At 34.3% G+C, this 13,838-nt stretch overlaps 2 protein-coding genes across 2 annotated transcripts; both read right to left on the bottom strand.

The window, feature by feature from the left end:
* Nucleotides 1–1,166: 1,166 nt before the first annotated feature.
* LOC147405016 (cytochrome P450 CYP82D47-like) lies at nucleotides 1,167–7,357 on the bottom strand. Its single transcript, XM_086441135.1, has 2 exons — nucleotides 6,403–7,357; nucleotides 1,167–2,051 (listed from the first exon to the last, which is right to left on the bottom strand). The coding sequence occupies exons 1-2, from the start codon at nucleotides 7,321–7,323 to the stop codon at nucleotides 1,428–1,430; spliced, it is 1,545 nt and encodes a 514-aa protein (XP_086297261.1). The 5' UTR covers nucleotides 7,324–7,357; the 3' UTR covers nucleotides 1,167–1,427.
* A 2,962-nt stretch (nucleotides 7,358–10,319) lies between these two features.
* On the bottom strand, nucleotides 10,320–10,664 carry LOC147405017 (cytochrome P450 CYP82H23-like). The gene has a single exon (XM_086437950.1). It carries the CDS (start codon nucleotides 10,662–10,664, stop codon nucleotides 10,320–10,322), a length of 345 nt encoding a protein of 114 aa, XP_086294076.1.
* Nucleotides 10,665–13,838: the final 3,174 nt, after the last annotated feature.

Consider the following 13,838-nt stretch of genomic DNA (forward strand, 5'->3'; position numbering starts at 1 on the left):
GTCCCATCATAGAGATCATCCTCACAAAAAATCAGCTCAATCCAAAATTTCTAACCCATATTTTAAAATTTTATTAAAAACGAAAGTTTTTACATATGTTTTCTCATATGGCCCTTGAACCTGACCCATATATATATATATATATTTATACAAATTTAGTACGATTTATAAATGATTTGACTGATCCAAGAAAAGATGACTTAAATGAGTCAACTCAGTTTCTATTGTTGCGTAATCAAAATTAAGTAAACATTTCCAATGTATTTTAGGAAAAAGAGGCAGATTTTTACTATTTATCACTAAATCTAATGTCTATTAGTTTTTAAGAATTTAAATATTTTTATAAGTAAAATTTATTTAAATACTTTTTATTTCAAATAAAAATCTCGGTCAATAATTTGATTTGTGTGAATGGTACAATACTAATGCAGCATATAAAGAGGTATTTTGGGAACTTCAAAAATGAATTGAAGGAGAGTAATTTCATCTTTTAACTGATGTCTTCGAAGCGGGAAAGTAAGTAAAGAAATTCCGTTAACTGCACATGCACAGGGTTACTTTAGTAAGAGAAAATGTTGGTTTTGTCCTCTTGGATAATTTGAAACTACAGGGGGTATATCTAAATTTTATAGAAACATGAAGGGTATATCAAAATTTTCTGTTTTCTAAACACTTTGGTGTCGACCCTACTATATTGTCTATATTTTTAAGCTAAGTACATTGTCTAGCTTATGTGTACTGAATTCTCCCGTTTGTAGCATGGTTTTAAAACTCGGTTCTACGTCTCGTCTCATCCCATCCATGCCTGATACTAAGTCTTCTCGGATGAGCTATCCGATACGTTTGAGACGTCTCGTCCAAAATTTTCAAAAATGAAAGTGAGGCATTAAATCTCATTCTAAAAATTGACATGTGCGTCCGTCTCGTTCATGCCTGATACTGAGACGACTCGGGCGATACGTCTTGGTCTCGGATGAGTTTTGAAACTTGTAGCGGTGACATGAGGTGATCACTAAGAATATATCAACTTAATGGTGGCTTCATCTTAAATACATACCACCGAGATCCTTACAATATTTGAGATTGATATTCATTTATTTTTCTTAGAGAAAATATTTTTACATAATAACCATATATGTGGTTTTATCTAAATGGCTATTTCACTACATGAAAATTGAAAATTTCAACAAAAAAAATTGACAGGCCAAGGCTTACGAATTTTAGAAACTGAATTTTGACAATCTAGGACCGACAAAATTCTTGATGTTCTCAAATTTGGCAGCTTAGAGCTGTCGAATTTCTCTCATCTTTCATTAATTTGACAATTTCGGCTTGTTGAAAAAAAAAAATTGACAATGAAAAATTTGATGCCAATTCAACCTTTTGGTCCGTCAAATTTGAGCTTTTTTCACATTGTATTTATTTTGTCATTCATACACATTAATGGGAAGGCGTGGGTTGAGTAGGACTTCGAGTAGAGTGGCTTTTGGCATAGTGAAGCCAAAGGACTCTGTCATGTCGACCAGCGTGTTCAATGGGGTTGTCAAATTGAATTCATGGAGCAGACGAGCAAGCGTTAATTGCATGATATGGAGGCCGAATTTGACACCTGGGCACCCTCTTTTGCCGAAGCTGAATGGGATGTACTCGAATTGTTGATCCTTAACATCAACATCTCCTTGGTTCTTGAGAAATCTCTCTGGTTGGAACTTGTCCGGGTCTGACCATGTATGTGTATCACGATGCAGCTTCCAAAGGTTCACAATTAATAGTGTCCCTTTAGGAACATAGTATTCACCTATTTTACAATCTTCCATGACTTCCCGAGGTACTGAAATTGGGGCAGCAGGGTATAATCGTAATGTTTCCTTGACTATAGCTTGGAGGTACACTAAGTTCTTGATATCTGTTTCATCAACCTGTCTCTCTCGTCCAACTTGGATGTCCAATTCATTTTGGGCTATTTTTAATACTCGAGGGTTGTTCAAGATTAAGGAGAGGGCCCATGTTAGTGTGATTGCTGTAGTGTTTGAACCAGCTATGATAAGATTCTGCAAACAAATATCATCTTAAATGTTAAATGGTTATATAATTGAAAGAAAAATAATAATTACTAGAATTAATTACGAAGAATGTATACTGTAATTTATCATTTTGGTAAATAATTTATTTTACCCAAATGGTAAAATTTGAAATAAACAGTATTTTTTATATCAAAAATATCCTTCTAGCTTTGTTTTATAAAATAGCATACATATCCCCCATTTAAGTAGATAGCCAGAAAGGTAAGATCCCTTGATTCCTAAGAATGACTAATGAAAAACACATGATCCCAGCCCTTTAAACACAAAAATCCAATGGTTGAGATTTATGTCTACCTAGATAACACAAATCTTAGAGATATTTATCCTGGGGATAAATCTCAACCATTGAATTTTGCATTTAAAAGATTGGGATCATGTGTGTTTTTCATGAGCATTCTTAGGAATCAAGGGATCCCAACCCTAGATGGAAACATCACTGTTTTCGACTCTAAATTCTTCCATTGTGATGTTTTTTTTCTTTTTATAATCGAAATAATCAATGCTATTTAAATAAAGTAAATCTTGAAAGCAAACATCACTGTAATAAAATCTCTGTGATATTTCTATATGTTCACTTAAGCGGGGGGATATATATTTATTGTTTTATAAAACAAAATTAGAAGGGTATTTGTGGCATGGAAATTAGAAAATTACTGTTCATTTCAAAGTTTTTTGTTTTGATAAAATAACTTACTTACCAAAATGCTAAGGGGGCGATTGATTGCGCTTGTAAACGCAGATTCTCGTGCGTTTGCGTCAAAACGCCGAGATTTGCAATAATTCGCGCGCTTGATAGCGCTTCAAAACTCTGCGTTTTGAATTTGAAAACGCAAATTCGTTAAAAAATGCGGTGAAATGAAAAGCGCGTGAGACCCGCTTCACGTAATTGCGTTTTAAAACGCTGAAGTGAAATGACGAAATTACCCTTCGTCATTTATTCTATTTCCACGCACAGTCCGCGATATAACCTATACGTCTTCGTCTTTATCACTCACTCTCTCTCTCTCTCTCTCTCTATCTCTCTCTCTCATCGATTTCAACCGTATCAGTGAACCCACCTCGACGTCGACGACGACCATCTTTCCGATAGAAACCCATCGACGACGGTGACGTGCTGATCGTTAAATCAAAACCCATCGAAGACGACTGTAAACAGCAACCTTTCGAAACCCATCGACGCCATTTCTTGTTGAATCTAACTCCGATCAAGACAGCGACGTCGATCGAAGCCATTGAAGCCATTGAAGACCTCGTTTGCTATCTAAGCCATTGACAACAACGATTTGAAGTTCGATCCAACGCAATATCTCTGTTTGCCCTTTTTTCCATTGACGACTGTGAGCATTCTCTCTCTCTCTCTCTCCTCTCTCATCGATTTCAATTATCATGATTAATTTTTGAGTAAATTTCATATTAATTGTTCAATATGTTTTCTTGTATGTATTTAAAGTTAAATTGATTGTAGAAAGTTTGACCCTAACAATGGAGAAAGATTGATTAGAACTATAACAAATAGGTGTTTTAGGAGTTATTGAGAGTAGTTTGCTTTGATATTTTATTTCTCTGATAAAAATGGAAAAGTACTTTGAGCATTTGGGCTCCTAACACAAATCGATTCGAGCTATCGAATATGAGAATTTAGGATTTTCATTTATAGATAATTCAGATGGTGGTGGTGGTGATGTAATGTGGAAAATGATCTCCATTTCCATTACTAACTTTGCTGTTTGCATTGGTTTTACTCTGTAGTAGTTGTAGAGAGTAGAGACTATATGGGAAAAAGTAGAAAATTAAATCAAACTTCAGGATCTTGAATGGGTTGTGCATCAGTTACTGGATTTTCTAATGTGGGGTTGGGACTTGGGAGAGGAGGGGAGTGGGGCTTATTTTGGGTTTGATTGTTCTGTTCAATTGAACCATCTATGGGATCTACGTAGGGTCGAGCTTTAGATTTGGTGGGAAAACAAATGGAACATTGCCTTGGAGCTCTAAGGTATACTAATACTTGAAGAGGATAAACTATTATTAGATATTTATTCTTGACTGATGATATAGATTCGGATAGTGTTGAATGAAAGAAAATTGGAGTTATGTTGCAGACCTCGATATTTGGGATAAGGTATAGATGACAATGATGACGGCGATTTAGAACATGTATTGCAAGATGAGTTTGTTTTCTCTCATAATATTGTTGGTTAAATTATGTGAAATTTTTTTTGAGAGATGTTGTTATAGGAAATTTAGTAAACCTTTCATTTCGTAATGGTCCCTCATTTTTTGCGAACTTACCGCTTTTTTATTTATTGTCGAACTTGACGCCTTTTTATTTAGTGTTGAGTTCATGATTTTTATTGTCGAACTCACCACTATTTTTACATTTTAAACACATTTTAAAAAAAAATTTAGTTGTTTACAAGCATTTGGTTGGTTTTTATAATTTATGGTTGTTTGTAATTTGGTTTATTAACCTTGTTTAATGTGGATTACTCGTGCCTTAATTTTGATGTAATGATTTTAAATTTTTTTTCAAGTGTCTTATTCTATTCAAAAGATAGTTGATGGTTAATTTTTTTTTAATCATAAAATATATAATTATGTGTGGAAAAATGTTATTATGCATAGATAATCAATAGTATTATTTTTACTCAAACATATATTGAAAACTTGTAATGAATGTCTAACGTATTATATTTTTTTTCATAATTCTATATATTGTTTATTTTTATTTTTATATTTCTCTTTTATTCTCATTTGTTTCTCTTTTTTCAAAGTTTTCTCTTACCGTTTTAAACTCGTATTCCAACTTGGTGACTATGGATGAGATGATGATGGTAACGGTAATGATTGTGAGGGGTATGATGCTGACAATGGTAACAATGCAATATATTTACTATTCTAATAGCCTCTCTAAATTTTACAGTAATCCATGATGATTGTAATTATGTTATATATATATTTAACCCCTTTGAGAACTCATGAGAGGATCACCAACATCTTTCACAACTTTACTTGAAGCAAAGATGGGAGAACCAATTGGTTTGGTGCAACACTGCTAACCATCAACAATGTATTGTTGATGAAATGATGGAGTTGTCTGAGATACTAATTGGAACTAAATATTATAATGTCTGTGATGTTTCTGATTTTGACATTAAGAAAACTTGAATTAAGCTTAGGCCACCATTGTATTCATTAGTCCACTTTGAAATACTTACACTAACTAAAGGTTTAAATCGAAAGATACCTTTTTCATATGCATAATAATGTCAGTATGATTATGTTTTTAATATTACAATCTAGTGGGGGATTGTACGATGTATAATAATATTTGAAAGTGACATTTTTTGTTTCAAATGTTGTGTACCATATTGAAGAGTTGCAATAATTACCTTTTGAAGAGACTGAAAATAATTACCTTTTGCTATGTAAAATGTGAAATTTGGATTGAATTATGCAGGTATTTTGTTTATCAGGAAAATTTCATATGTTCAATTTCAAGAGGAGATGCTGTCGAAATTTTTATAGAATTTTATTATATTTATCTATATTTAGTGTAATTATATATTTATAGGGGTATTTTTGTAATTTTTGATGCATTCTGTGTACATTATGTTGGATTGTGTATTAAGCAGGTATTTCATTTATCAGGAAAATTTTATATGTCTATTTTTAAGAGGAGATGCTGCCGAAATTTCTATAGAATTATAAATTTTTCTATAATTTTTTATAGATTTATAAACATTTTAAAATTAAAATAATTATTTTTTTAATTCTTTATATAATTTTATTATATTTATATATATATTTAGTGTAATTATATATGTATAGGGGTATTCTGGCAATTTTTATGCATTCTGGTTGCATTATCAACCTTAAGGGCATTCTGGTCATTTTACCCTACTACAGCAGATTTTAGAAGCTGTATCAAACAGTCCACAGTCAGATTCTAGTCAACAGCACAGCAGTTTTAAAAAGCTCTATCAAACAAGTTTTTCAGCTTTTCAGATTCAGACAGCAGAATCAGACAGCAGATTCAGACAGCAGAAGCTGACAGCAGTTTTAAGAAGCTGAATCAATAGCCCCCTAAATTACTATGGGTAATTATCAATTGTCGGTGATTTTTCAATTTCTGGTGCATGTTTTGATGAATTACCCTTTTGAAAGTAAATTATCAAAACGGTGTATGAAAATTGGAAAATGACCAAAATGGTGCATTGTTCAATTTAATTGCAATGCATGAACATGTATGATTAAATTCTAACCCCAAGGGATTGGCCTAGTGGAAAGCTGAGCCTTGGTTTAGGTTGAAGGAACGTACCAATACAGTTGCCTTGATAACAGTATCACGATCATAGCCAAATATGTCATCATCCCCCGCCAGGACAGATAACATCACACTGATGAAATTATGCCTGCCTTCCTTTTCACCATACAAACTTTTCTTACGCTCTTCTTGTAGCCAACTTTCTATAAGGTAATCTATATCCTTGGCGACACGCTTCATGGAGCTTATATACCCATGCATGTCTAGCCACTCGAGACATGGAAGTGCATCTGACACAACAAAAACCCCCGAAAGATACATATATTCCGTAATAGCCTTTCGGGCACTTGAAGCCCGAGCTCCATCTTGGACTGAACATTTCTTCCCAGCCACCAACATTGTGATCACGTTCAAAGTAATGTCCTCGAACCATTGCTTCATCTCAACCTTGATTGATCGCTCTCCTTTCTTCACCCATTGCAAGTACAATTCTTTTGTAGACGTGTCAATCTCTCTGGCTGGCACATGCTTGAACATCTCAAGACGTTGGGCAGATAAAAGTTCGAGTGTGACAAGTTTGCGTATCTCACACCAATATGGTCCATAAGGTGCCATCCCCAATAACGCGTAGTTGTAGCCTAAGTACTTTCCGTGGACAGTACTTGGACGGGTAGCAAGAACACGATCATTGGTGGTAAGACATTCCTTTATGAGATCTGAATTACTCAAGACAAGTATCCGATGCACACCGAGCCGAAAGGTGAAGGCCGAGCCATATTTATCGGCCATGGCTCCTAGGACCAAGGCAGTTGGGTCTTTGCTTAGTAACAAATGAATGTGACCTATAACCGGCCATGCACCGGCCGCTTCTGGGGCTTTGATGTCTTTAATTTTAGGATATTTCGTCCTCATTCTCCATAGATTGTAGAAAAAGATTAAGGCAACAAGACCACCAATTAGTACCACTAGAGCCATGGTACTTAAGGAAATTGTGATATTTGGAAGACAACACTCTTCTTATATTCTTATATACAGAAACTTTTATTCATGGAGTTGGATGATAGTATCCAACTCTATGTTGTTTTTTTTTGCCAGGTGGCATTCTCTTTCATGCTGACTGATCTGATTATGCACACATGGCAAAAAAATGTGTATGAAGTAAGGTAATGCTACCCAACTCCTGTAGTACAGGTTCTGCAGTCTACAATTATTATTCCAGCTGGGTAGCTCACCTAACTCCTAGAGCGATCATTTTTATGGTTGGCTAGCACGAGTGGTCCAGAATGTTTCCTCCATGGACCCCAACTTCTCCCTCAACCGTGATTTTCCCTCAACCCACGGTTGAGGCTCTCCTCTCCATCAACATAGCCGTTAGTGTTTCCTAGAGATCATGAATGTCAATCTTCTAGGGATTAGTCCACATTTTCCTAAGGATACATTTCTCATGTTGATGGAGAGCCTCAACCTAGCATTTTCCTTTTGAGGCTCTCCATCAACACGATCAACATGGCAGTTGGGATGTTAGGGACTCCCCTAGAGAAATTCACCACCCAATCCTAACAATCATGTTGATGGAGAGCCCTAGCTAGAAAAGTCCTTTTCCAATGGGTCAGATTCTAGACCCATGAAAAAAAAATGGAAAATACCAGCCTTAAGCCCTCAACTCAGGGGCTGAGGCTCTCCTTCAACATGATCTTTGGGATAGATGAAAGGGATTCTCAAGAAAAATGTATCCCTAAGAATAAGAGTATTAATCCGTAGATTAGGAATTCTTGTAACGTGGAAGATAACCACATTCATAGAGCAATAAAATTTTAGAGGCTTCCATTCTTTAATGTTTGCATCAACGAGGTAGAACTAATATTCATATTTACAAGAGCTGGGTATTACTAAATTCTTTTTCTTCATTATTTCATTTTTTCGCTTGATTTTTATGATTTTTTTTTCATGTTTTCCATGTCAACATTTTGAGCTTTAGGTTTAAGAATTGCCTTTGGGTTGGGATGAAAACGGTGAGATTGAGATGAACACGATGATATTAGGTTGAAAGGTATGAAATTTGGTTGATAATGATGAAAATGATTTGAAAGTGACAAGATTTAACTTCAAAACAACAATATTTAAGTTTAGATCAATAAGAAATAGGATTGAGAATGATTAGGGTTCTCATAATTATCGTGCTTAGAGCAATTAGATTGAACACATTTAAGTTTTGTAATTTCAATGCATGAAAGTATTTTAAATATTTTAGCATCTCTATTGAGAGACTTAAGTATTATTAATCGTTTGATTGGGTCAACGAAAGTTCAGGGGGTAGACATCATCTTGCATTTTGGTGAGTAGCATTAATATCACCCATTACGTAGGTTGATTTTTTTGATTTTTTGTTTTTTTTTTTCTTCCTATTTTCCATGTCAAGATTTTGAGCATTTGGTTAATGAATTACCTTTGGGTTGGGATGAAAACGATTAGATTGAGATGAACACGATGATATTAGATTGAAAAGTATGAAATTTGGTTGATTATGATGAAATGATTTGAAAGTGATGAGATTCAGTTTCAAAACAACAATATTTAGATTTAGATCAATAAGAAATAGGATTGAGAATGATTAGGGTTCTCATGGTTATCGTGCTCTAGGTTGAACACATTTAGGTTTCGTAATTTCTATGCATGAAAGTATTTTAAATATTTTACTATCTCTGTTAAGAGACTTATGTATTATTAATCGTTTGATTGGGTCAACGAAAGTTCAAGAGGTAGACATCATTTTGCATTTCAGTGGGTAGCATTAATATCACCCATTTCACAAGGTGATTTTACTAAAATACCCTTTTATGTAGGGAGAGATTAATTTCTATGAGAAATTATTAATTAATATAAAAGAAATCAAATTCAAACTTTAATGCATTAGAATCTTAAGTAAAATATTGATCTATGAAATACCTGAGGTATTCCTATCACAATGAAATAGAAACTACTAACTGGATAGTTCACCACTGCCATTTGTAATCAAGGCACTTGCATTCTTGAAGTTATTATGGATAAAGTGAGCAATCCCCTGAAATGACAAGCCCACTTTTAGCAGAAAAGAAAAGTCTGCAAAGATTTTTAATAATAAATTAAATTGAACCCAAACCTTTTTTCCACTAATGCACCTCTACATGGTCAATATTGCGTTAGAGAGAAAAATGACCTTTGAACTTTTCTTTCTCTTCATATCTTCCTTTGCTTTGATCATCATGACAGCTAGGGGATCAACTTCTTCAATATGAGTATAAGAGGGAATTGATGTTTAAAAAGAGTTCAACATTTCGTCAATATTTTTATACCCCTTCAACATTCTTGCTTCGTCCTCAATGAGTATAAGTGAACCGTGTAATATATTAACCTGGTGATTACATCATTAACAGTCTGTAGGACAATTATAAGAGTTAGTAATGAAAATTGTAAAATAACTATTTAAGCTCAAAAAGAACATTTATACAAGAAAAATATAATTAATTTAACTAACTATTGTGTGTGCATATATTGTTTCACCTTGAGGCCTCACTTTACTCCCTGTGAACAACCACTGTCTATTAAGTTTTCAAAAATAAACTCTAAATGCTACTTCATTTTAAAAGACAACTTCATATATGATCATCCAATATATCTATGGTGATGCGTCAAATTGATCAAGGTATTGTTGTGTAAATGTCTTGTATTTTGTTGTGCTACGCAGAGTTGCGGCACGAATTTTAAAGGGTATGAAAAGGGCAATCATGTAATATTTTCTTAAGGGGTTATCTATTTTGGGGAGTTTTACATGTTTTGATAACTCTCGGTTATATAAATAGAAATCTCTCAGACTGTAAAATTGATGGGAAACTACTTATTGTTCTTACTATGTTCCGCTGTTGTAGCCACTTTGCCGAACCACTTAAATCCTTATGTTGTCTTTGCTATTTCAAAATTTTCACAGGTACACACTACATGATTGATCGCTCTCCTTTCTTCACCCATTGCAAGTACAATTCTTTTGTAAACATGTCAACCTCTCTGGCTGGCACGTACTTGAACATCTCAAGATGTCGGGCAGATAAAAGTTCGAGTGTGACAAGTTTGCGTATCTCACACCAATATGGTCCATAAGGTGCCATCCCCAATAGAACATAATTGTAGCCTAAGTACTTTCCGTGGACAGTACTTGGACGGGTAGCAAGAACACAATCATTGGTGGTAAAACATTCCTTTATGAGATCTGAATTACTCAAGACAAGCATCCGATGCACACCGAGCCGAAAGGTGAAGGCCGAGCCATATTTATCGGCCATGGTCTTTGCTTGGTAACAAATGAATGTGACCTATAACCGGCCATGCACCGGCCAGTTCTGGGGCTTTAATGTCATTAATATTAGGATATTTAATACTCATTCTCCATAGATTGTAGAAAAAGATTAAGGCAACAAGACCACCAATTAGTACCACTAAAGCCATGGTACTTGAGGAAACTGTGATCTTTGGAAGACAACACTCTTCTTATATTCTTATATACAGAAACTTCTATTCATGGAGTTGGATAATAGTATCCAACTCTATGTTTTCTTTTTGCCAGGTGGCATTCCCTTTCATGTTGACTTATCTGATTATGCACACATGGCAAAAAAATGTGTATGAAGTAAGGTAATGTTTCCCAGCTCCTGTAGCACAGGTTCTGCAGTCTACATTTATTATTCCAGCTGGGTAGCTCACCAAACTCCTGGGGCACGAGCCCAGATACTAAATTAGCTAGCACGAGTGGTCGAGAATGTTTCTTTATATCCTTCCTTGAAAAGGATTGAAGTTGGATTCACGTATACATGGGCGGAACTACACAAAGACCAGAGGTTGCCTTTCGCCCACCTAACAACCATGAAGCATCGATCATGTTTTTGGATGTCACATGTGTTGAATATTTTTAAAATAAAAAAATAATCTTTTAGTTTATTTGTTTGTTTTTTCTTAAATTAGATTTTTAGATTTTTATGTATATATGGTTTAATCTCACATTATTCAAAGATAAGATAGTGATATACCTTATAAGTAATAGTCAACATAGTTAATTATATGTTTTACACTTTTAAGATTTTGATCCAGTGCTTCGAGGTGGTGCGAAACACCACCCGTGCACACGCACGTGCGTTGTGCGAAAGGACGATTGGGCGTTTAGGGTATTTTGAGGTGCACTTTGCACTTCGCATCCTTACGAGGAGTTGGAGAGCCTTAAAGTTTTCGGGATATAAAATCTTCCAACAGTTGTGGTTGATCTGTCACGTGTGATGGATCGGGTGCTATCAGCACCGCACGATCTAGTATCCAATCGGGAATTGATCGGATACGATGGATCGAAATAGTACCTGATAAAAAACGGTCAGATGCATTTGATAAGTTAGTACCTAATCAGAATTGATCAAGTGTGTTGGTTCATGATTGGTATCTGATCAGGGATGATCGGATCCGTTGGATCAAATGGCGGACGCGATCAAAGCCACTAGATCATACAGATTCAACTAAAAAGATATTGGTTAAAAGGTATGAGACACATACCTTCGATATGATGCAATCTGGATCGTTAGATCTTATATCAGGTACAATCTAATGGCTATTAAACCAAAAGACATTAAATCATGACTTTTAGTCAATAGACACAAAAATGACTATAAAAAAGTCAATTAGAAATCAGATTTCGTCACTGAAAATTTATGTGTTTTCCTCTTTCTAAACTTAAGTTCTTAGAATCCTCGGTTTCTTATTTTTTCGAGTGTTTTAAACTAAATTGGACCGTACATAATCTGATTTAGTAACTTGAGTGTAGATTTATTTGTATCTTGAAGGCACTTGTTCTTTGATCCTTTGTGTACTATGTTTTAACTAGTAGAGGAGAATATTTGTCTAAAAGAGATTGAGCCTAGAAGTTATTTTTCTTCTTTCATTGAATTACTCCCGATTTTAAAAGTCAGTATTTCCAACACCATTCTAAGCCCAAGAACCCTTAGTAAGGGTGAAAGTAAGGCTAGTCAGACTCAAGCAAATTAAACATCATTATTTGATTTTTTTTTTAAGGATATGGTAAAGTTGGTAGTTGGACATTGTGGTCATGTACCAGGTCGTGGATCCTAAAATTTAGTACGTGACAGGCTCAAGGCTTCAATATAAAAAAAAAAGTAGTTTATATTTGATGATTTATATTTAAGAAATGAGTTGTGATAATCTGACTATCCCACGTACGTGGCACACTCAATCGACTCTCTTGATTTGAAAAGTTCAAGGATTGTACATCTGTATGCTACGAGATACACAGTTCCCTTGGGATATACTTTTTATATAGAATAATTTACCAAAACGGTAGAGTTTTCGAAATTAATTCCGAAAATGGTACACTGTAGCAATTAATTTCGAAAACGGTAAATTTACCGTTTTCGGAATTAATATTTTTTACCAAAACGGTAAAAACAGTAAAATATTTTTTTTTATACCGAAAATACCCTTTTTTTGTTTTACATATATATTTACAATTTTAACCTTAAAAAAATGAAAATCCAACTAAAAAGATTCACTCTCTTTCGGTAATCCAACAATCATATGTATTTATAATTTTTTTTTACCGAAATCAATTTTATTTTTGTAATTTCAGTCAAAAAATAAAAAAGGGCATTTTCGGTATCAAAATATATATTTTACTGTTTTTACCGTTTTGGTAAAAAAATTAATTCCGAAAACGGTAAATTTATCGTTTTCAGAATTAATTGCTACAGTGTACCTTTTTGATAAATAAATGAAAAGTTGTGCATGTTTTGGTAAATCTGCTTTTTATATATTTATGGGGAACTGCAATTTTGTATCCTGAGGCATATAGATCTACGGTTTCCAGACTTATCACGTCGAGAGAGTTGATTGCGTGTGCCACATGGAGTAGTAAGATTATCACGATTCTTATGAAATTGGAGGTTTATATAGATGGGTCCGATCCATGTCCTTTACGTTCCTGCTGATGGACGGTCCAGATGACATGATTAGTCAACGATGGATAAGGCCCTTGTGGGATCAAGCCCATCAAAATTTTTGTGGGTCATCTTTTATGTGGTGTGATTGGCTGGTGGATCAACTAGGAAGCACCATAGCATAAAACTAGATTTCAAACTTGATAGTAGTTATTGTCAGATCTATCGAAAATAGAAATAACAATATAGCGATCATAGCCGTCGGATCACTCCCTATAAATATTTTGAATTATACTGCTTGGTATTGGATGCAGTAGGAATGCAAGTTCAATCCTTTTTGCAAACTACTTCAAAAGTCTTTTCAAAAGCTTCATTCATGCAAGTGAAAATCCGAGAATTAATAAATCCCCTTTGCATTGTTGTCACCAAATTCAGCTGTCCCATGTAAGAAATAATTGATATTTCGTGCATGTTTTGGTAAATTTGCCTATTAGATATTCCTGCAAGAAGAAAAGATAATAAGGACAA

This window comes from Akebia trifoliata, chromosome 4 (assembly GCF_017979445.1).
Source record: "Akebia trifoliata isolate Shusen 1 chromosome 4, ASM1797944v1, whole genome shotgun sequence".
Classification (NCBI taxonomy): Eukaryota; Viridiplantae; Streptophyta; class Magnoliopsida; order Ranunculales; family Lardizabalaceae; genus Akebia; species Akebia trifoliata.

Coding starts and splice junctions, on each gene's coding strand:
- LOC147405016 (XM_086441135.1), bottom strand. CDS start 7,323: ATGGCTCTAGTGGTACTAATTGGTGGTCTTGTTGCCTTAATCTTTTTC. Junction 2,052..6,402: donor TTATCAAGGCAACTGTATTG/GTACGTTCCTTC, acceptor ATTTGTTTGCAG/AATCTTATCATAGCTGGTTC.
- LOC147405017 (XM_086437950.1), bottom strand. CDS start 10,664: ATGGCCGATAAATATGGCTCGGCCTTCACCTTTCGGCTCGGTGTGCAT.